This window comes from Bombina bombina, chromosome 5 (genome assembly GCF_027579735.1).
Source record: "Bombina bombina isolate aBomBom1 chromosome 5, aBomBom1.pri, whole genome shotgun sequence".
Taxonomy (NCBI): domain Eukaryota; kingdom Metazoa; phylum Chordata; class Amphibia; order Anura; family Bombinatoridae; genus Bombina; species Bombina bombina.
The window spans coordinates 274,858,812-274,881,298 of NC_069503.1; the positions used below are offsets into that span (position 1 = coordinate 274,858,812).

Below are 22,487 nucleotides of genomic sequence, written 5' to 3' on the forward strand. Positions count from 1 at the left end.
TTTATATAGAGATGCTCAGGTGATATTTTCCAGTCAGCTTTTTACAGTTATATTGCATCAGTTTCAAGTGATTTAGCATATGAGTATTATGTCCCTTTAAATTTGCACGGTATGGGTTTTTAGAAAAATGTATGCTTTGACAAACAGAAGGACATTAGAGTTGTTAACCATAGGATCTGTCTAAAGAATATGATACATATTCAGTGAATGCATTATACAGCATTTAGATTATTACTGTATGTGAAGATCCGTTTTTAAAATTGCTACATTTATGTAATCTAACTGTAAAATGGTAAATTATTTCAGCACAAATTTTAGGTAAGCCTGTGCTGGCATACATATACAGGTAACTGATATAGGGCTAGATTACAAGTGAAGCGCTAACTTACTACGCAAATTTGCCCGTTTGTGGCCGTGCAATAAATAACCAGCAATTACTAGTGGCTGGTTATTGCTACCGCAAGCTTTCAGTAGCAATTAGCGCTCTGAAAATTAACCAGACGTCATACCTCTGGTTAATTTTTTTTAAAAGTGCCCCAACTGCCCCTCCTTAAAAAATGTAATGGACCTTTTAAAAAATTTTGCAGTTTTTTTTTTAATTAAAGGCACAAGGCAGTTTTTTGGGGCTAAAGTCGGCGGCTGTGGGGTGTTGAGAAAAAAAAAAAACAAGCATTGAAAAGAGTCTTTACATGGTCTATGGGAACTGTGTGTTCCGTGTAAATATATATGTATACACTATAAGCATATACATTTACATTTACATGTGCTGCCCATTGCTGTGCGACTTACCCACTTCGCTGTGCTAGTTCTCATGCCGTGTCACGGCATGAGAACGAGGCTCCCATTGGAGCCCATGGAAGCACGCTCTCGTGCAATGCGAACGTACAATGTGAAGGTGAGGTTGCGTTCGCATTGCACCTCATCTGTAATACAAGCGCACATTTGCGTGTGCTGGTAATACAAAGTGGAGTGCAAATATTGCTTTAGCAAAAGTGATATTTTGCGCTACACTTGTAATCTGGCCCATAATCATCAAATTTAAAGGGATATAAAAAAAATACTTTAATGTATTAGAACATTTTATTATTGCATTGTTGCTTGTATGCTGAAGAGATCTGGTGAGCCAGTGACAAGAGGCATGTGTACATAGCCAACAGTAGGGCATTGCTGCTCCTGAACCTGTCTAGGTAAGATTTTCATCAAAGTATACAAATAGAACAAAGTCAGTTTGATAATAGAAGTAAATTGAAAAACCTCTTCAAATTTCATGCACGATCTGAACCACAGAAATTTAATTTTGATGTCCCTTTAACCACAACAAATAAGTCAGTCAGACATACCACAAGAAACAGGACTGTGTGATGAAAAAACTAAATATATAGCTTGGTATAAGTCTCTAGATCATGGCAATGTGTATACTTAACATACTAAATGAAGCATGAAATGCATGTCTTGTCAATATGCAATAGCTTTGGGCATCTTTTTCTATGACATGTCTTCCTTCCTGTCTCCTAAAATTTGCTATACCAGTGTGACAAAAATCAAAGTCACATGACAAATGACTTTTGATCCGCTAGCTTTACACTATATGGCTATTCTAATTGTCAGTGCTCTTTTTTGTCATTCAGGAAAGGATTTCTAGGTCATGGGCAGTCACTGAAATCAATATGAAGCTTTATGTTTGCTCTGACAGAACTGACGTCACCACAACACATGATTAGTGTTGGTAATGCCTATTTTTTCTATCTATAGATTCTATCATCACTGATTTATGTTGCTAATAAGGATTATATAAAATATTTTGTCATGAGAGGTTTTTTATTGCAACAGGAATATATATTTGGCCAGGCTAACTAGGCCTGTGCTTAGAGCAGCAGGATTTAGGATGCGGATAGCAAATTTTAAGGGGTAGTTCAATGGCATTGTGCCTTACATCTCTTATGCTCTCCAAATGTTTCACTTCAGAAGCACTCAACCTTCGTGCTCCAGAGGTTTTGGAACTACATTTCCCATGATGCTCAGACACTAAGCATCAGCTGGCTCAGTATCATGGGAAATGTAGTTCCAAAACATCTGGAGCACCAAGGTTGAGCACCTCTAAAATGTAGAAGGTTTACTGCAGATCAATACTCACAGGTTGTCCAGTAAAGATGGGGCCATGACTTCTCTATGTATCTACGGCCTCTGTTTATGAGAACTATACCAGGCAAATATGAGTTAAAGAAACACCAAAGTCAAAATTAAACTTTCATGATTCAGATATGCAAGCAATTATAAACATCTTTCCAATTTATTTACATTATACTGTGTGTGCACAATCTTTTCATTTGCATATTTTTATGAGGCACCAGCTCCTATTGAGCAATAATTCACTGTATATATATTTTGTGAATGACTGATGGCGGTCACATGATGCAAAAGGAAGAAAAATGAAACCAACTTTGTGCTTTTGCATTGTCTTTTTATCATGCATATGTTGATTATGCAATTCGACTGTATTTAATGGCCCTGTTGTGGGTGGGTGTTTGGTGGACAGAAGACTGCCCAGTCCCTATTGGAGCAAACAAACTGCACCCTAGAGACGTTAGTTACTAGTTTTTCACTTTGTGTAAATTCAGATAATTTGCAAAAATAAAAGCATAGGTCCAAATTATCAAAAAGTCACCAGCATGAAGAGAAATTACACAAAATGGTTTACTTTTTTTATTGTAATGTCGGTGTCTCTCCATCACATCAAAAACATGCATACGACATAAACAGCCCTCAAGCTAAAATGTGCCAAAAAGGGGAGAGGTTAGGATCATCAGACCCCCAGCATAAAGAATGCCTGTAATTCGCATACAGTAGTCTGGAGGTTTTGTAATGCACATACATGCAACCCGGATGGCAAATGTTGTATTGTTTTATGGATCACAATTAATATTTATGTAAAAAAAACACAATAACCGGTTGCTTTTAAAAAAATAATATCACAAGACGGCTTGTGTCCAAGCTGAGGCGATGTAACTGGCACAGAAGTACAACACACCAGGATACAAAGAGAACAGAGCTAATTTTATAAAGTTAAAAAGAAAAAGTTTCTATAGAAAATGTTAGTGTTCGGTGTATACCCACCAACCAACACCCAGATACGCACTGAGATTGGCACCAGGTGTGCACGTGGTGCTATTTTCAGCAATAAAATGACTATTTTAGATTTTGTATTTTTTTTAATTGTTGTGTAATAGTTATTACTATGTAATAGTATGCTGGGGTTGTACATCTTTAAAATACTATTGTCCCTTTAAGAATCACAAGAGAATTGTAGTGTTTTTATAATTCACCAAATAAGACATACCAGAGCAATAGTTATTACAGAGTTCCCTGGCACAACTTGTTTTACTGCTGCACAAGAAATAGGGACTCCATGTGCTATGTTTCTTTTTAATGGGGAATGCAACACCTTGTGCTTTTTATATAAAATGTTTAGCTTTGTGTAGTTAAATAACTTTGCAATATACTTTCATTATTTTATTTGACCCCTTGACTCTTCCAAATAACGCAGGTGGCAAGTTTAACTATTAAAAAATAATTGCAGCAAACAATATGTTCATTTAAATAAAAAAAAAAGTTTAGCCTTGACTGATATGTTATTCTATAGCCAGACACCAGATGTGACTTGTAATAACAAGGGGCTAGATTACAAGTGGAGTGCTAAATTATTTTCTTTGCATAAATGTATTGTAGATGATCCATTATAGCCCATCTGGGGGTGTTTTTGTAATAATGTATAGTTTTGCCTATTCTTTAATTACATTGTGCTGATTTTCAGACTCCTAACCCAGCCCCAAAGTATCAGATGTACACATGCGTTTACAGACTCCTGTTTGTATAATCTGTCTTTTCATATGCAGCGAAGGAGGGGGTGTCTGCTCGTACAGTTTTCCCAGAACCCCTTTCACTGAGTGTCTGAGCCTAACCTCATCAACAGAGCTAAACTTGGAGCTTCTAAGTAAGTTACTAAAAGTTTTTATACTGGAATTTTAGATCAGTATCTGTGCATATTCTTCTTTATAGTAGTGTCAATTACATGCAGATATATGAAAATTGGTGTATACTGTCCCTTTAAGTCACTGACTGATAAATCACAGGAGCCGGGGAGCCACAGCTATTAGAATTTTACTTCTGACTTTTTTGAATTATTGTATATATAAATCTCTATATACACTTACACAGCTTTCACTGGCTACTTAATATTTTTGCTGGCAGGTAAGAATTTAAATAAATTTTTTAGGGATCCTGCAATTAAAGGACTTTACAATGATCTTCTGATTCCATCTTACTAAGATCATCTTGGCTGGCAGGTAAGACTCTTGATGGATCAAATTCAGAACTGCCAATGTATCAAGTGGTTTCCATTAGCTTGTTATTACATTAGTCAAAAAGAGGTCATCTAAAATCAGATGGTAAACTTTCCCCTTTGTGTAAACAGATCGGGAATGTTATTGGTATTTTTGATGGAATTTAATTCATCAGGTGTAATGAAGATGCGCTATAACTTACTTTTTAATATAGATATGAAATTTGATTACCCTGCGGTCCAAAACGGTGAGCTAACTGTTTGAACTGTTCTCCAATGAGTGCTCTAGCTACAACAAAAGTGCCAAGTGCTGATTGGACAATATTTCAAACCGTTAACTCACAAAAAAAAAAAATACTTTTGCAGTGGGCGGCCAGAGCGCGGGGTATTAGAATTTCATATCTACATTAAAAAGTAAATTATTGCTCATTTTCATTACAACTGACGAATTAAACTCCATCTAAAATATCACTTACATTCTGGATCCGTTTATACAAAGCGGAAAGTTTACCATCACTTTAAAGAGACATAAATCAGAAGGGACAGTAAACAATATGTAATTACAAGACCGTTCTGTTGTGTTGCTATAGAACAACATTTCAGACAAGTTTTTTTTTTATCTTTTAACCCCTTAACGACCGAGGACGTGCAGGGTACGTCCTCAAAAAAAAAGGCAGTTAACGCCTGAGAACGTACCCTGCACGTCCTCGGTGTGGAAAGCAGCTGGAAGCGATCCTGCTCGCTTCCAGCTGCTTTCCGGTTATTGCAGTGATGCCTCGATATGGAGGCATCCTGCAATAACCTTTGTAAGCCATACGGTGCAGAGAGAGCCACTCTGTGGCCCTCTCTGCACCGGAGATCGGTGGCTCACTGCGTTGGTGGGTGGGAGCCGGACCGGGAGGCGGCCATCGATGGCCCTGGTGATGTGGAGGGGGGCGGGATCGTGGGCGGGGATGACCGGGGGCGCGCGCGCGTGCACGGGAGGGCGTGAGCACGGGGAGGGAGCGGGTGGGAACCGCTACGCTACAGAAAATGCATTAATAAAAAAAATGTTTAAAAATGTCTAAAAAGTAAAAAAAAAAAAAAAAAAACGATCAGCAAGGTGGTGGGGGTTGTCTGTGTGGGGGAAGCTACACTACAGAAAAAAAAAAAAAAAAAAAAAAAAAAGCACTTTTTTTTGCAAACTGGGTACTGGCAGACAGCTGCCAGTACCCAAGATGGCCCCCAATGAGGCAGAGGGGAGGGTTAGAGAGCGGTTTTGGAGGGGGATCAGGGAGGTTGGGGGCTAAGGGGGGATCCTACACAGTAGCATATGTAAATATTGTTTTTTTTTAAAAACCCTTTTATTTTAGTACTGGCAGACTTTCTGCCAGTACTTAAGATGGCGAGGACAATTGTGGGGTGGGGGAGGGAAGGGAGCTGTTTGGGAGGGATCAGGGGGTGGGATGTGTCAGGTGGGAGGCTGATCTCTACACTAAAGCTAAAATTAACCCTGCAAGCTCCCTAATTAACCCCTTCACTGCTAGCCATAATACACATGTGAGGCGCAGCAGGATTTAGCGGCCTTCTAATTACCAGAAAGCAACGCCAAAGTCATATATGTCTGCTATTTCTGAACAAAGGGGATCCCAGACAAGTATTTACAACCATTTGTGCCATAATTGCACAAGCTGTTTGTAAATTATTTCAGTGAGAAACCTAAAATTGTGAAAAATTTAACTTTTTTTTTCAATTTGATCGCATTTGGCGGTGAAATGGTGGCATGAAATATACCAAAATGTGCCTAGATCAATACTTGTGGTTGAATACTACACTACAGCTAAAATTAACCCTACAAGCTCCCTAAAAGCTCCATAATTAACCCCTTAACTGCTGGGCATAATATACTTGTGGTGCGCAGTGGCATTTAGCGGCCTTCTAATTACCAAAAAGCAACGCCAAAGCCATATATGTCTACTATTTCTGAACAAAGGGGATCCCAGAGAAGAATTTACAACCATTTATGCCATAATTGCACAAGTTGTTTGTAAATAATTTCAGTGAGAAACCGAAAGTTTGTGAAAAAAATTGTGAAAAAGTGAACGATTTTTTGTATTTGATCGCATTTGGCGGTGAAATGGTGGTATGAAATATACCAAAATTGTCCTAGATCAATACTTTGGGATATCTACTAAAAAAAAATATATACATGTCAAGGGATATTCAGGGATTCCTGAAAGATATTAGTGTTCTAATGTAACTAGCGCTAATTTTGGAAAAAAGTGGTTTGGAAATAGCAAAGTGCTACTTGTATTTATGGTCCTATAACTTGCAAAAAAAGCAAAGAACATGTAAACATTTGGTATTTCTAAACTCAGGACAAAATTTAGAAACTATTTAGCATGGGTGTTTTTTGGTGGTTGTAGATGTAGATATGTAACAGATTTTGGGGGTCAAAGTTAGAAAAAGTGTGTTTTTTTTCCATTTTTCCTCATATTTTATAAATTTTTTTATAGTAAATTATAAGATATGATGAAAATAATGGTATCTTTAGAAAGTCCATTTAGTGGCGAGAAAAACGGTATATAATATCTGTGGGTACAGTAAATGAGCAAGAAGAAAATTACAGCTAAACACAAACACCGCAAAAATGTAAAAATGGCCTTGGTCATGGTGCTGTGGTCATTAAGGGGTCAATCAATTTTATTGAAAATTATAATGTTACAAAATAACAATATAGTGCGTAATCTCAATAGTCATACATTTTCAATCCACTTTATTTTCACACAGTCCATCTTCTTGTGTGTTCATTTCTCTCTCTGTTATATTATACTAAACAATTGGTAGTATAAGAAGGGCCAAAACTACAAACAAGCAATTACCACATACATATTCCAGCTGTATAACCTGCTTACCACATACATTGCAGCCAAATCTTAACATTTTTAAAACAAATTAACATCTTTTTTACTGCAATTATTTTTCAATAGCCAAACTTCACCCACGGAGCCTATTTGGGCTTTAGTCTGCAGATAAGAAGGCTAGTCACAGTCATAATGTTAGAATAAAGTACTCTCTTGTGCAGTTGTTATCAGTTAAGCCTGTACGTAACGTCGCTGGTTGTTATGCTTTTTTCTGGGTGTAATAGGGCGGGTCTTTACGCTCGCGGCAAAATGGTGCTATTAGAACCTCCCTTCCTCCTGCAGGCTTGTTATAATAGCATGGTCTCACAACTGGCGGCGAAACCCTGCTATTGAAAACCGCATTGCTATAGAAAGACCAGTGATGTACAGGTATCCTTGAAGTCAGGTGTTTTGTTATGTTTTGAGAATTAGAAATTGCTCAAATTCTTATTTTTATTTTTTTTTAAGCTAAATTGCATGAAAAGGAGGCAAAATAAATAATGAAAATATATTGACAAAGTTGTTTCATTGCGCATAGCTATACATTTTTACATTAAAATTTCTAAGTGTTTGCTGTCCCTTTAAGGAACAAAAAACTTAAAATTGAAAAGTACTTTTCAATTTTGAAAAGAAATGTTTGAGCAATATACATGTATATAGCAAAAATACTTCTAGTAAAGTTACTACCGTTTAAGTACACATATAATTAAATGAGGGTATATGTACATATGCTCCATGCACTGTTAAATCTATCACTGAAACTGCAAAAATTCTTCTCATAAAAGTTATGACTAATATACAGTATGTGAATTGTAAAAAAAAGTATTCTTCTCATATTAAAATGCATTAATGTGCATATTAGGGGTTATATGTCCCTATATAAAGGTTTAACAGGCAGAAAAAACATCTATCTTTCTAGTGTTGCTCTCTCTCACGGCAGATCAATGTCACCTATCAGAGTTCAATTTTTGGTTGTGATTTCAAACACAAAAAGAAAGTACACAACAAATTCATTGCTCCTCAAAAACTGGTCCTAGTGTCTGATTCATGAGCCATTTTTTTAATTAATTTTGTCTACAGCTAAACTACCCTGTTGGCATCTTAATAAGTGTGTTTGATGCTGCTTTGCTGGTAAATGTTTGCATTACAGAGTATATTTCCAGCAATATTTATAGCTCTATATATATCCTTAACAAAAATAAAAAAATCTTTGTACATCAGAGAATTTGCTAGTAGCTTAAAAATGCCTTTTTAAAAGTGATAGTTTATCACATATCATATTGATTATTGTAATATTACTATTACGCCCCAAGACCTCTACATTGTTATAACTGAAATTAGCTCAATTTCTAGTTCATTTCTCTATTAAACAGTGATTATTACTGAAACCAACCATGTTCTACTTAGCTATATAATTAGCCTGATAAATCCATTGAATATCTACATAAATAAAATCCCCTATGACAGGCATGTGACTTGGTTGTGGAAATGTTCCAATTCGTAATAACCCAATCTTCCTGCCTTACTCATAATTCAGTAGTTCATGACATATTTATACAAAATAAATTGTTTTTCTTACCTTATATTATACTATCCAAAGCTTTGCATTTTAACATATAGTTTCATACTAATGCTTAAAGGGGCAGTATACTGTGATTTTTTTTATCTACCCTTTAATGCGTTGCCAAGTATTCATTTTACCTGCTGGAGTGTATTAAAGGGACAGTCTAGTCAAAATTAAACTTTCATTATTCAGATAGGGCATTCAATTTTAACCCCTTAGTGATCAGACCATTTATCAAATTTTCTTACCCTTAAAGGGCCACTAAACCCAAAATCTTTCTTTCATGATTCAGATAGAGAATAGAAATTTAAACATTACAATTTACTTCTATTATTTATTTTGCTTCATTTTTTAGATATCCTTAGTTGAAGAAAAAGCAATGCACATGGTGAGCCAATCACACAAGGCTTCTATGTGCAGCAACCAATCAGCAGCTGCTGAGCATATCTAGATATGCTTTTCAGCAAAGCATATCAAGAGAATAAAACAAATTAGATAATATAAGTAAATTAGAAATATGTTTAAAATTGCATTCTCTTTCTAAATCATGAAAGAAAAAATGTGGGTGTCATGTCCCTTTAAGGACCAGGGCTATTTTTACATTTCTGCTGTGTTTGTGTTAAGCTGTAATTTTCCTCTTACTCATTTACTGTACCGACACATATTTTATATCGTTTTTCTCGCCATTAAATGGACTTTCTAAAGATACCATTATTTTCATCATATCTTTTAATTTTCTATAATTTTTTTTTTATAAATTATGATGACAAAAATTGAAAAAAAACACACACTTTTTCTAACTTTGACCCCCAAAATCTGTTACACATTTACAACCACCAAGCACCCATGCTAAATGGTTTCTAAATTTTGTCCTGAGTTTAGAAATACCCAATGTTTACATTTTTTGCAAGTTATAGGGCAATAAATACAAGTAGTACTTTACTATTTCCAAACCATTTTTTTTTTCCAAAATTAGCGATAGTTACATTGTAACACTGATATATGTCAGGAATCCCTGAATATCCCTTGACATGTATACTGTATATTTTTTTTTTAGTAGATAACCCAAAGTATTGATCTAGGCCAATTTTCACCGCCAAATGCGATCAAATAAACAAAAATTTGTTAACTTTTTCACTAACTTCAGGTTTCTCACTGAAATTATTTACAAACAGCTTGGGCAATTATGGCACAAATGGTTGTAAATAGAAACATAGATATTAACGGCAGATAAGTGCCGTAGGCCCAGCAAGTCTGTGTGAATGATATTACCTAACAGTATAAACTTATCTAGTTCGTAGGATAGCCTTATGCTTGTCCCAGGCATTTTTAAAGTCCCCCACAGTGTTTGTCATTACTACCTCCTGCGGAAGTTTATTCCATAAATCAATAACTCTTTCTGTAAAGAAGTGCTTCCTCAAATTACTCCTGAATCTACTACCCTTCAGCTTGAGATCATGACCCCTTGTTCTTGAATTTTCAATTTTATGTAAAATCCCCCCAGCCTCAGTTTTACTAAGCCCTTTAACGTACTTGAAAGTTACTGTCATATCACCTTCTATCAATGCTTCTCTGTGATCCCATTTGTTCAGAAATAGCAGACATATAGCTTTGGTGTTGCTTTTTGGTAATTAAAAGGCCACTAAATGCCGCTGCGCACCACACTTGTATTATGCCCAGCAGTTAAGGGGTTAATTAAGTAGCTTGTAGGGTTAATTTTAGCTTTAGTGTAGAGATCAGCCTCCCACCTGACACATCCCACCCCCTGATCCCTCCCTGACCCCCCTCAAACAGCTCTCTTCCCTCCTCCACCTCACAATTGTCACCACCATCTTAAGTAATGGCAGAAAGGCTTTTTTTATTTATATATATATATATATATATATATATATATATATATATATATATATATATATATATATATATATATATATATATATATATATATATATATTTGTTTTTTTTTAAATATATAATGCAGCGTTGGATCCCCCCTTAGCCCCCAACCTCCCTGATCCCCCCCCCCCAAACAGCTCTCTAACCCTCCCCCTCTACCTATTTGCCACCATTTTGGTTACTGGCAGTCAGTACCAATTTTGCAAAAAATAATAATAGGTTGTTTTTTTTTGCAAAAAATAATAATAGGTTTTTTTTTTTTTTCAAACCCAATTTTCTGTAGTGTAGCTGCCCCCCTGAATACTCTACCCCCCTTCCCCTCCCAGATCCCTTTTCCAACATTTATTCCCCCCTCCACCATACATTGTGGTGAATGGGTCTCGCACAACCGCCCCCGCGTGCTCCAGATCACTCACACCCACTGCAGGGACAGGATCCAGAAGTCCCTCCAACAATGGGCCGCCCACCTGCCTCCCTGCTACAGCTCCCACCCACCAACAATCGGCACCATCGCTGGCCGATGCAGAGAGGGCCACAGAGTGGCTTTCTCTGGATCGGATGCTTAAAAAATGTTATTGCAGGATGCCTCAAAATCGAGGCATCACTACAATAACCTGAAAGCGACTGGAAGCGATCACGCTTCAAACCAGCGCTTCAAACCCCTGAGGACGTGCCAGGCACGTCCTTGGTCATTAACTGACATCATTTGCAGGATGCGCCTGACACGTCCTTGGTCGCCAAGGGGTTAAACAACTTTCCAATTTACTTATATCATCAAATTTGCTTTGTTCTCTTTGTATTCTTTAGTTAAAAGTTAAACCTAGATAGGCTCATATGCTAATTTCTAAGCCCTTAAAGGCTGCCTCTTACCTAGGAGTCAGCACTGATTGGCTAAAATGCAAGTCTGACAAAAGAACTGAAATAAAGGGGCAATCTGCAGAGACTTAGATACAAAGTAATCACATAGGTAAAAAGTGTATTAATATAACCATGTTGGTTATGCAAAACTGGAGAATGGGTAATAAAGGGATTATCTAAATTTTTAAACAGTAAAAATTCTAGAGTAGACTGTCCCTTAAATGGTTTATAAATAGTTCCTTTATTTTGTAATTTGACATAGCTGATTTTGCCTGTGGTATCCCCACCTATACTGGATATTTCAATACTGGATGTAGAAAGTTTATGTAAATATGAATGTTTAGAAGAAATCACATTCCCAGTGAAACAGAGAGATACCAAAATGATAATTTCCCATTGTTCTCTCTAAGGCCCAGATATATATAAAGGTTCTTCAGCTTGGAGAGAAATTGCAGTTCAGTCTTCACATGGGCTGAACTCACTGAATATTCAAAAGAAAAAGGGTGGAACTCTCCAGCACTGGCATATCTCTCTTATTTCTATATATGAAGGAGAGACCACCCCAGTGCAATACAGCCCTGCGTGATATTAGAGTTTCGTTACACTTACACTTTGTGCTTTGTATTTTAGATTACTTTACACGTTAGATTGGGTCCTTTTAGTATTATAGAATCTTAGTTTTGTACTTGCTCATTTATATTGTAATACATTTAGATTTAGCTCTAGCAGTCATTTTACAAATTCTGATAGTTTCTGTGTTACTTCAACACATTAGGATCATACTTATATTTCTGTGTGGCTTTTACAAATTACATTGCAGATTGAATTTGCTGCATTGCAAACTAAAACAGACAGCTTCGGAAATTGTAAAGGGACAGGACAGTTCCCTGGACTGAACAGGGGAGTTCCCAGGGTATGTCTAAAGCTCTCTCAAACGTTTTGTGAAATTTTGTAAGAATTTTAAACAAGCTGGTCTCACTGATTTGTCTCGTCAGTTGTATGCAGATGAATTTTGCTCACAGTTATTGTAACTAAAAGTAATTATATATATATATATATATATATATATATATATATATATATATATATATATATATATATATATATATATATATATATATATATACATACATACACACACATATACATACGTTTATATAGACAAAAGTATAGAGAAAAGTAATGTATACATATGTATAAATAAATGTATATAGACAAAAGCAAGTTAAATTGTAGTAAAAATATTTCAGTTTAATTTGCAATTGGTGCAAATGGAGCCTTTATAGCAGCCCAGAGGTTCTCCAGTTACCTTTCTAACTCAGAGAGCTTTATTACTTTCTATGGAAGGCATCTTTCATCTCTCTGGGATTTCCAGTTTTCTCACCTTTTCTTAGACATTCAGTGAGTTCTTCCTCTGTGAAGTAAGTACTATAATCTCTCTCTCCAAACGAGAAAATGTTTAATTATCTGGCCCATAGAAGTAGCAATGTTCTCTGGGAAACTGAAGCTGACAGTTTTCCAGTGTTAATTTAAATAAAATACATGCAAAGTGCAATCTAATGTGTAAAAGATACACATAAAAGTTGAGCCTAATTTGTTAAAGGTTACACAGAAACTGGGAAGGCATAATCAGAATGAACTGCTGTACACAAAATAAAATAAAAAAATCTGAAGTGTAAAATGATAAAAACATAAAGTGTAAATGCAGCAGGACTCTCATGTCATGCAGTGCTGTATTGCACTGGGCTTGTCTCTTATTCAAATACAGAAATGCAGGGAACGCCCCTTGGAGAAGTATAGCAAAATCTGTCCTTTTAGAATTTCACTAGGGATCTTGCAGTGTCTTAGCAGAGAGGTTATATCAACAGGCCCTAAGTATTGGTCTCACTGTGTACACAGTGAGTGATAAGAAAAGGAGAATGTTGTGTATATATACAAATGAGGTATACTCCCCCTGTTCAGTCCATTTAATTGGGCTTTGGTTATAATTAATGGACACATCTATTTCATGCACAAAAATGAACCTAAGGTAGTAAACTCCCATATATTTTAAACTCTGCAGCAGGTATAACAAGTCATTATAAACACATTAAGGGGAAAACAATTTATTTAAACTCATTATATAGATAGGGCATGCAGAGTTAAACAACTTTTCAGTTTACTTCTATTATGAAATTTATTTTATGCTCTTCGTATCCTTTGTTGATAATGCATACCTAGATAGGCTTATGGGTGTGCACGTGTTCTGAGCACTATATGGCAGCAGTGTTTGTAGCTAAATTTGTAACAAACGTACACATTATTGCACACACTATTTCCCTATAGCTCTACACAGTGTAAAATATTGGATGTGGTATGTTTGTGCATTTAAGCACCCTGCTCTCACAACAAGTTGAAAGTAAATTAAATAAACATATTGGTTTCCATGTCCTTTTAAAACATTGCAGACTCATAAAGCCGTTATGGCCATTTGTGGTGAAGTTTCCTGAAGTAAAACACTGGATAATAATTGATTGTTCTAGTATTGTACAAATATTTTAAAGTATGGGAGTATGTTCTGCTTGATCAATTGGCTAATGCAAGAGGTTACAATGTGTCTAAGAGATTGTGAAGAAGTTGATGTTTTGGAACGGTATAGTAACACTGACACTTTGTTATTAATGGACTAGTCTGTTTTAAGTGATTGTAAACTTTAATGAATAAGTGCTCGGTATCTAAAAATACTCTTAAAAACAGGGACACTTTACAATGAAGCTTCTTTTAAAAATACTTACCTTTCTTTGTGTTAAACAGACCGGCGATCCTCCGCCATCTTCTCCTGCTGTAGTTAGCACACTGATGACGAATCCGGCTTCCTACAGCTCATGGGGCACCGCAACGATTGGAGGAAGCCGGATTCGTCAGCGCTGTGCTAACTACAGCAGGAGAAGCGGGCGGAGGATCGCCGGTTTGTTTTCCATTAAGAAAAGTATTTTAAAAAAGAAGCTTTGTTGTAAAGTTTAATGAATGAAAGTGGCCGTTTTTAAGATACTGGGCACTTATTCATTCAACTTTACTTTCACTTTAATAAGCCGTTCTGAAAACGCAACAGAATTCACTTGTTTAAAAAAATGATGTGCGTCTTGCACAGCATATTTAAGTGAAGGCGTGGAGGATGACATAGTACCCGGAAAATGCTCCCAGCTGCATTGGAGAAGGAGCAAAACATGCATGGAGGCACGTTGGTACAGAAGCGGCCTATAGTGGGAACCCCCCACTGATCCTATCCAGAAGGGTATATTGCTAATACAGAGCCTTGGCATGCCTAGGAAGGGCCAGTTTCAAAAGTGATTGACATTTCATAATACAAAATGCTTCATGCACCAAAGCGGGACTTAAATGTATTAGTCAAACCCCTGGGTTCACTGTAATTTAGATGCCGTCTGTAAGTAGCCTTAAAAAGGACATGAAACCTAAAAAATTATTTCATGGTGCAGTTAGAACATACAATTTTAAAGAACTTTCCAATTTACTTCTATTATTAAAGGGACAGTCTACACCAGAATTTTTATTGTTTTAAAAGATAGATAATCCCTTTATTACCCATTTCCCAGTTTTGCATAACCAACACAGTTATAATAATAGACTTTTAACCTCTGTGATTATCTTGTATCTAAGCCTCTGCAAACTGCCCCTTTTTTCAGTTCTTTTGACAGACTTGCAGTCTAGACAATCAGTGCCTGCTCCCAGATAACTTCACGTGCACGAGCACAGTGTTATCTATATGAAATACGTGAACTGACACCCTCTAGTGGTGAAAAACTGTTAAAATGCAATCTGAAAGAGGTGGGCTTCAAGGTCTAAGAAATTAGCATATGAACCTCCTAGGTTAAGCTTTCAATCAAGAATACCAAGAGAACAAAGCAAAATTGGTGATAAAAGTAAATTGGAAAATTGTTTAAAATTACATGACCTATCTGAATCATGAAGGTTTATTTTGGCCTAGACTGTCCCTTTAAATTTGCGTCATTCTTTTGGTATCATTTGTTGAAGGAGCAGCAATGCACTACTGGTTTCTAACTGAACACATGGGTGAGCCAATGACAATCGGTACATACCTTACCCTTCTCCACATGCAGTTTATATTGGCCCCTCTCTCCTTTCTTCTCCATACCTTAGCTCTCATGAACTACTTTATATTTTAAAATCTATATAAATAAACTGCACCACCTCACAGAGATACCCCCACTGCTATAATTCTCATTCTCATCTACTCTTACTTTCCATCATCAGGCGACATCTCTCCAAATCCTGGGCTCACCCTCATTCCCACCATCACCTAATCACGCACTCCTTCTAGACATTTTAATAAAAGCAACACACATAACCTAATTTCCATGCAATGCATCCCATACGCACACACTCCTTTTACTTGTGCACTGTGGATCTCTTGTTCTGTCTGCAACAAACTTACAACCATCAATGACCTGTTTATATCAAATGCTTTCATCCTTTTAGCAATTACCGAAACCTGGCTATCTTCTTCTGACACTGTTTCCATTGCTGCTGTCATACATGGTGGTCTCCACTTTAGCCATACCCTGAGGCCAGGTGAGAAACATGGCGGCGGTGTTGAGATCCTGCTCTCCCCTCCTGCACCTATCAGTACCTACCTCCAAACCCATCTCTCTAATTCTCCTCCTTTGAAGTCCACTGTATTCGCCTGTTCTCCCCCCTCTCCCTCAGAGTGGCAGTCATTTATCACCCTCCTGGACTGACCTCCCAATTCCTTAACAACTTTGCTGCCTGGCTTCCTCACATTCTCTCTACAAATATACCAACCATAATCCTTGGGGACTTCAACATTCCCATTGACAAGCCATCTGCCCCTGCTGCCTTTAAACTTCTTTCATTAACATCCTCTTTCGGTCTCTCACAATCCACCCTATTCCCTACTTACCGTGATGGACACTCCATCAACCTGGTATTTTCCTATCTCTGCTCTATATCTGACCTAACCTGTCACTCTCTTCCCATTTCAGACCATCACATGGTCACCTATAATATTAATGCAACAGCTAAACCAACTTCTACACCCCGCACCTGTAGAAATGTACACACTCTGGATTCACCCCAATTCTCAAAAATCATTCAAGATCTCCTCCCTCACACTTCCACTATAACCTGCCCTGATCTCGCTACAGCCCACTACAACAAAACTCTCTCCTCAGCACTAGACACACTTGCCCCTCCCCAACTGCGTAAAACATCACACCGTCATTTACAGCCCTGGCATTCCCAGCAAACACGCTATATGCAAAAATGCTCCCGTACTGCTGAGCATGCCTGGAGAAAAACTCATTCTGAACCTGATTTCATACACTATAAGTTTATTCTTCATTCATACACTTCTGCCCTTCATTTAGCCAAGCAAACCTACTTCTCTTCTATCTACTCTTTCCTCAAATCCTAAACAACTCTTCTCCACCGTTAACTCTCTCCTCTACCCACCTGCTCCACCACCCCATATTTCTTTAGTGCTCAAGACCTGGCAGACTACTTTTTAAACAAAACACGTACTATCCGAAACAATATCCCAACACCAACCTGCAACAACAGGCCCAGTTACTCCCTGTGGCACCCTCTACATTTTCCATCCAGCCTGTGAGAATTAAGTCTATTCGCTGCTATCTTCCTCACGCCTCACTACCTGCCCGCTCCACCCTACCCCTTCCAATCTAATACCCTCTCTGTCTTCCACCCTCACTCGAATCTTTAACCTATCTCTCTCTACCGGTTCATTCCCATCTTCTTTCAAACATGCAAAGGTCACTCCCTTACTCAAAAACCCTCCCTTGATCCTTGACATCAAAACTCCTTGAAAAACTAGTTTACAATCGCCTAACCTACTTCCTGTCCACCAACTCCTTGCTTGACCCCCTGCAATCTGGATTCCGCCCCAAACACTCAAATGAGACTGCCCTTACCAAGGTTACTAACGATCTTCTTTCTGCTAAAAGTAATGGCTACTACTCCTTACTTGACCTCTCAGCTGCTTTCGACACAGTTGACCACCCCCTCCTCCTACAGACTCTTAGCTATTTGGCCTCTGTGACACTGCTCTTTCTTGGATTACCTCTTATCTTTCTCACAGGTCTTTTTCTGTGTCATTTGCTGGTGACTCCTCTCCAATGCCTATGTCTGTTGAAGTACCTCAAGGATCTGTTCTGGGTCCTCTACTCTTCTCCATTTATACTTCTTCACTGGGTAAACTTATCAACATTTACGGCTTCAAATATCACCTCTATGCTAATGACACCCAGATCTACCTCTCCACCCCCGCTCTCTCTCCCTCTGTCCTTTCTCATGTCAGCGACTGCTTATCTGGTATTTCTTCCTGGATAGCCTCTCACCACCTAAAGATTAACATGTCCAAGACTGAGTTCCTTCTAACCCCCCCTCCTCAAGCTCTACGCCAACTTCTGACTTTTCTATCTCTGTTGACGGCATCACCATCTCCCCAAGTCTGCTGCCTTGGAGTTACACTTGACTCAAATCTATCCTTCGTCCCCCACATCCAATCGCTTTCTTCATCCTGCCGCAACCATCTACACAATATTTCCAAGATACGCATTTTTCTGAGCGCTAACACTACAAAACAAATAATCCTCTCCCTTGTTATTTCCTGACTTGACTACTGTAATAACCTACTTACTGGCCTTCCTCTTTCCTGCCTCTCCCCCCTTCAATACATCCTAAATGCCTCTGCCAGGCTAATCCACTTTTCCTGTCTCTCTGTATCTGCTGCACCTCTCTGAGAGTCCCTTTATTGGCTCCCCATTCACAGCAGAAATAAATTCAAAATTCTCACCCTTTCATACAAAGCTCTCATCAAGGCCGCTCCCCACTACCTATCCTCTCTAATCAACAAGTATACTCCAGCCCGCCCACTAAGATCCAATAATGACCTTCTCCTTGCATCTGCAACTATCACCTCTTCCCATGCGAGACTGCAGAACTTCTGTCGTGCAGCAACTACCCTCTGGAACACTCTCCATCGTGCTGTCAGGCTTTCCGCTCATCTTTCTTCTTTTGAATGCTCCCTGAAGACTTTTTTGTTCAGAGAAGCCCACCACCCAACTCAATAATACATTTCACTTACCTAACATTTCCCTCATCTAACTCTGCATTAACATCTTTCTCAATCTTGCAGTCCTCACCTCCTGCTTTTCAACCTCCTACCCTTCTAGATTGTAAATTCCCACGGGAATAGGGCCCTTAATTCCTCCTGTATGCATTTGTAAAATTGTGTCTTGTCTCTTAGTTTTATTACATTGTTTTATCTAAATGAATTTTACCCATGGACAGTGCTGCAGAATATATTGGTGCTTTATAAATAAAGAATAATAATAATAATAATAATAATAATATACATGCAGCCACCAATCAGTAGCTAGAACCTAGGTTCTTTGCTGCTCCTGAGCTTACCTATATAAAACTTTCAGGAAAGGATAACAAGAGAATGAAGAAAATTAAATAGTAGAAGTAAATTGGAAGTTGTTTGCTCTTTCTGAATCATGAATGAAAAAAATTGGCATTTGTGTCCCTTTAACCATATAGCAACATAAGATTTTTGCAGGCCTTTTCCCCCTGACACCACAAATTACTCTTGAATTATGGCAATAGCAGACAATAACATATGTTAAAGGGACACTTAACCCTAAACACATTTAATGCACCTCTATCTAATCATGGATGCTGCCATATTGGAACCTAGGTTACACTGCAGGTGCCTGGAGGAGAGTTGCTGCACTTGTGCAAACACGTCACCACTGGAATCTAGTGAAAGCTAAATTACTATATGACAGCACCCATGACTAAAGGCAGGTGGGGAATACCCTCAATACTATGCTTATAAATGCATTTAGTGTTTCATGATATGCCCCTTTAAAAGCTAAAATCAAATGAAAATAACAATAAAAAAGTAAGGATATATAAATGTGTTTAGTCTTTTTTTTTTTTTTTACAAATTTTAGAAATTCAGATAACCTCTTTATCCATACATAAAATGCTTGCTATTAAGGTACTAGGCATCTAAACTGTTCTTTCCCATCAATTATGCTTGGTAAGTAATAGTTGAGTAGTAAATATGAATTGCTGTGCATGTATAATTCATACCTACCTGGTTCTCAGAAATACAGACCTAAAAGCAGTCTGTAATGAGTTGTCCTAAATATGAATACACCTACTGCCTGTGTCAACAATCAGACAGTAAAGAGGAGCCTGTTCTGTAATCTATTACCCTAAATATAATCCACTTAATAGTTTCCATTTAGTTTACCTGGGCTAAAATACTCATTTCAAATTTGCCAGAAGGGTGATCCAAGGAATAGACAATATTTAATATCTATATTGTAAAGTTCCAGTGTTGCAAGCATATAATATGGCAGATGGCATAGAACAATACAGTAATAATTCAAATAGACTACTTCAACAAATGTTATATGTGTGTACAAACACAGTTACACTAGGAGAAATGTAACAAGTATAAGGCTACTATAAATGTTACAATAATACTGGGTCTGTTGCAGGCAGATATGAGGTTAAAGTGACACCAAAGCCCAACTGAATAAAACATATATGCATGTGTGAATGTGACCTCTGCCTCTCTGTCCTATGTCAACATGGCCAAGAAACAAACATGCAACTTTCCCAGGAACAATAAAAGACCTGTGGGGTTTTGTAAACCGATACTTATAGACATTACCAATGCTGGTTACAGCCTATCGGTGAGGATGGTAAAGCCAGGCCTAGGGTAGGGGGTGACAGTGAAACAAACGTGCACAGAGAGAAGGACACAGAATGGTGGGGGCGTAAACAGAGGCTGATGCTTTGCAAATTAGCCTGGTGTGCTGTGTGTGCTGCACTGTGTGATGAGCTCCCTCCGCCTCTGCACGCTTTGTGTTCCCTCTACACCCTATTTCTTCAAGCTGTCATTCATGTATCTCTGACCCATCACATGTGTGACATCAGCCTGGGCCAGCATTTCTAACCGCTGTATCACTGCAGCCTTGTCTGCCTCTCTGCAGTGACCATGCCTGAAATGTGTGTGGCCCTAACCCATGCAAAATAAAACAGGTGATATCACATAATGTTTTATTTTACCTCTCACAGACCTGCCAGGCTCTCTAGCCAATGACCACATAGACTGCCTGGCACACAATGTGCAGCCATGACCCCGCGTACCCTGCACATGGGTGACGTCTAGCTAGGCCACGTTACCCCTCTGTAAGATCTTCATGACCCGAGTCACCCTACGCCTCTCCCTGCAGTACCTAAGCATGGCACAATACACATAGCAGCAACAATTCACCTGCACCCCCTGATCTCACACATACTCTAATCTCCACACCCCAGGCCACACTCACCCCTTCGCATGCTCAGCCTCGTCCTCGTTGTCCCCGTCTATACCGCAGGTGTCCTGGTCATCCAGATCCAAGCTCTGCTGGCTTGCAGCAGACTCGCTGTCCTCCGCCATCACGACAGAGCCAGGACTGAGAATGAGCTGGGGACGGTTGTATCGGATCGTGTATCCCTATTGGTCTCTGTATCCCTATTTCTCTTGCAGCAGCACACAGACCCCGCCCCCACATCGCCGTCTCACTTGTTTCTGTAAGGTGGTTTTGGACAGTTACAGATCACATTACTTGGTTGTGTTAAACCACATTTTCTGCCTCCTTGTTCTGCATTCTATCCTTTTCCAGAAAAATTACCTTGCATCTAAAAAAAAACATTTCTAAGTGAGCAGCAAAGCCTCATGCAGAAACTTGTTACAACCTTTTCTGTAGAAAAGTTGTTTGGGTATAATTAATACATAAATATTTTTATTCTGTGCTACAAGATACATTTATTGGAAAAGGATAGAATAGAGAGGACAGTGCTGAAAATAATGTATTATCATGTGTATCTCCAGTAAAGTTTCCAACCCTGCCTTATTTGCAAAGATCTCCCTTATCAATCTTTTTTTTACATACTCTCAGGCTCCCTTGTTTATCCAAAATTAGAATATTTTCTCCCTTATTTTTACATGTAAAATCAGGTCTGGAATCTAAGCAATATTTTAGATAGACTTTAATTGATCTCTTCTAGTGAAGATGCATTGTAACTTACTTTTTAATCTAGCTGTGACATTCTATTACCCTGTGCTTCCGCCACCCACTTCATAACTCATTATTTTTGTGAGCTAACAGATTGAACTGTTCACCAATCGGCGCTCTAGCCATATGGCACTTTTTTGTAGCTAGAGCGCCAACTGGAACACATCACAAAAAAATTCGTTTTGAAGTGGGTGGCTAGAGCGCACGGTATTAGAATGGCACAACTAGATTACAAAGTAAATTACAGAGCATTTTTATTAGAAGTGATTAATTAAAGTCCCTGTAAAATATTTCTTAGATTACGGACTTGATTTTAAAACATGTAAAGTTTATCATCACTTTAAGCTAGACTGTGTGAACATAATTATGAAGAATTTTGTTGTACCAAACTGTATCAAATTGTAAAACAAAGTATTTTTTTCAGCAACTACTGTATAATTTGTCGATTTCCTATGTGAAATTGCTTGATTTCTTAGTCTCGCTTATTTTCTTCAATAACCCTAATCCTCAGATTGTATTGGAGGAGTAATATTATGAGGTTTTTCTATAGGCTATGTCCACACAAGGGCTTAGTATACTTCTACAGAAACATGTGCTAGCACTAGTTTTAATAAAATGTATGCATATATATATTAAAGGTACAGTGTACTCCTGAATTTGTAATCCTTTATTACCTATTTCCCAGTTTTGCATAACCAACACAGTTATAATAATACACTTTTTACCTCTCTGATTACCTCGTATCTAAGCCCCTGCAGACTGCCCCCTTATTTCAGTTCTTTTGACAGACTTGCATTTTAGCTAATTGGTGC

At 37.9% G+C, this 22,487-nt stretch overlaps 1 protein-coding gene across 1 annotated transcript in view; it reads right to left on the reverse strand.

The window, feature by feature from the left end:
- The window catches only part of NMT2 (N-myristoyltransferase 2), a 257,520-nt gene extending 236,395 nt beyond the window's left edge, over positions 1–21,125 (reverse strand). The window contains exon 1 of the mRNA XM_053714009.1: positions 20,947–21,125. Coding sequence (XP_053569984.1) covers positions 20,947–21,056 — 110 coding nt within the window. The 5' untranslated portion in view covers positions 21,057–21,125. The remainder of the gene's footprint in view (positions 1–20,946) is intronic.
- Between the last annotated feature and the right edge of the window lie 1,362 nt (positions 21,126–22,487).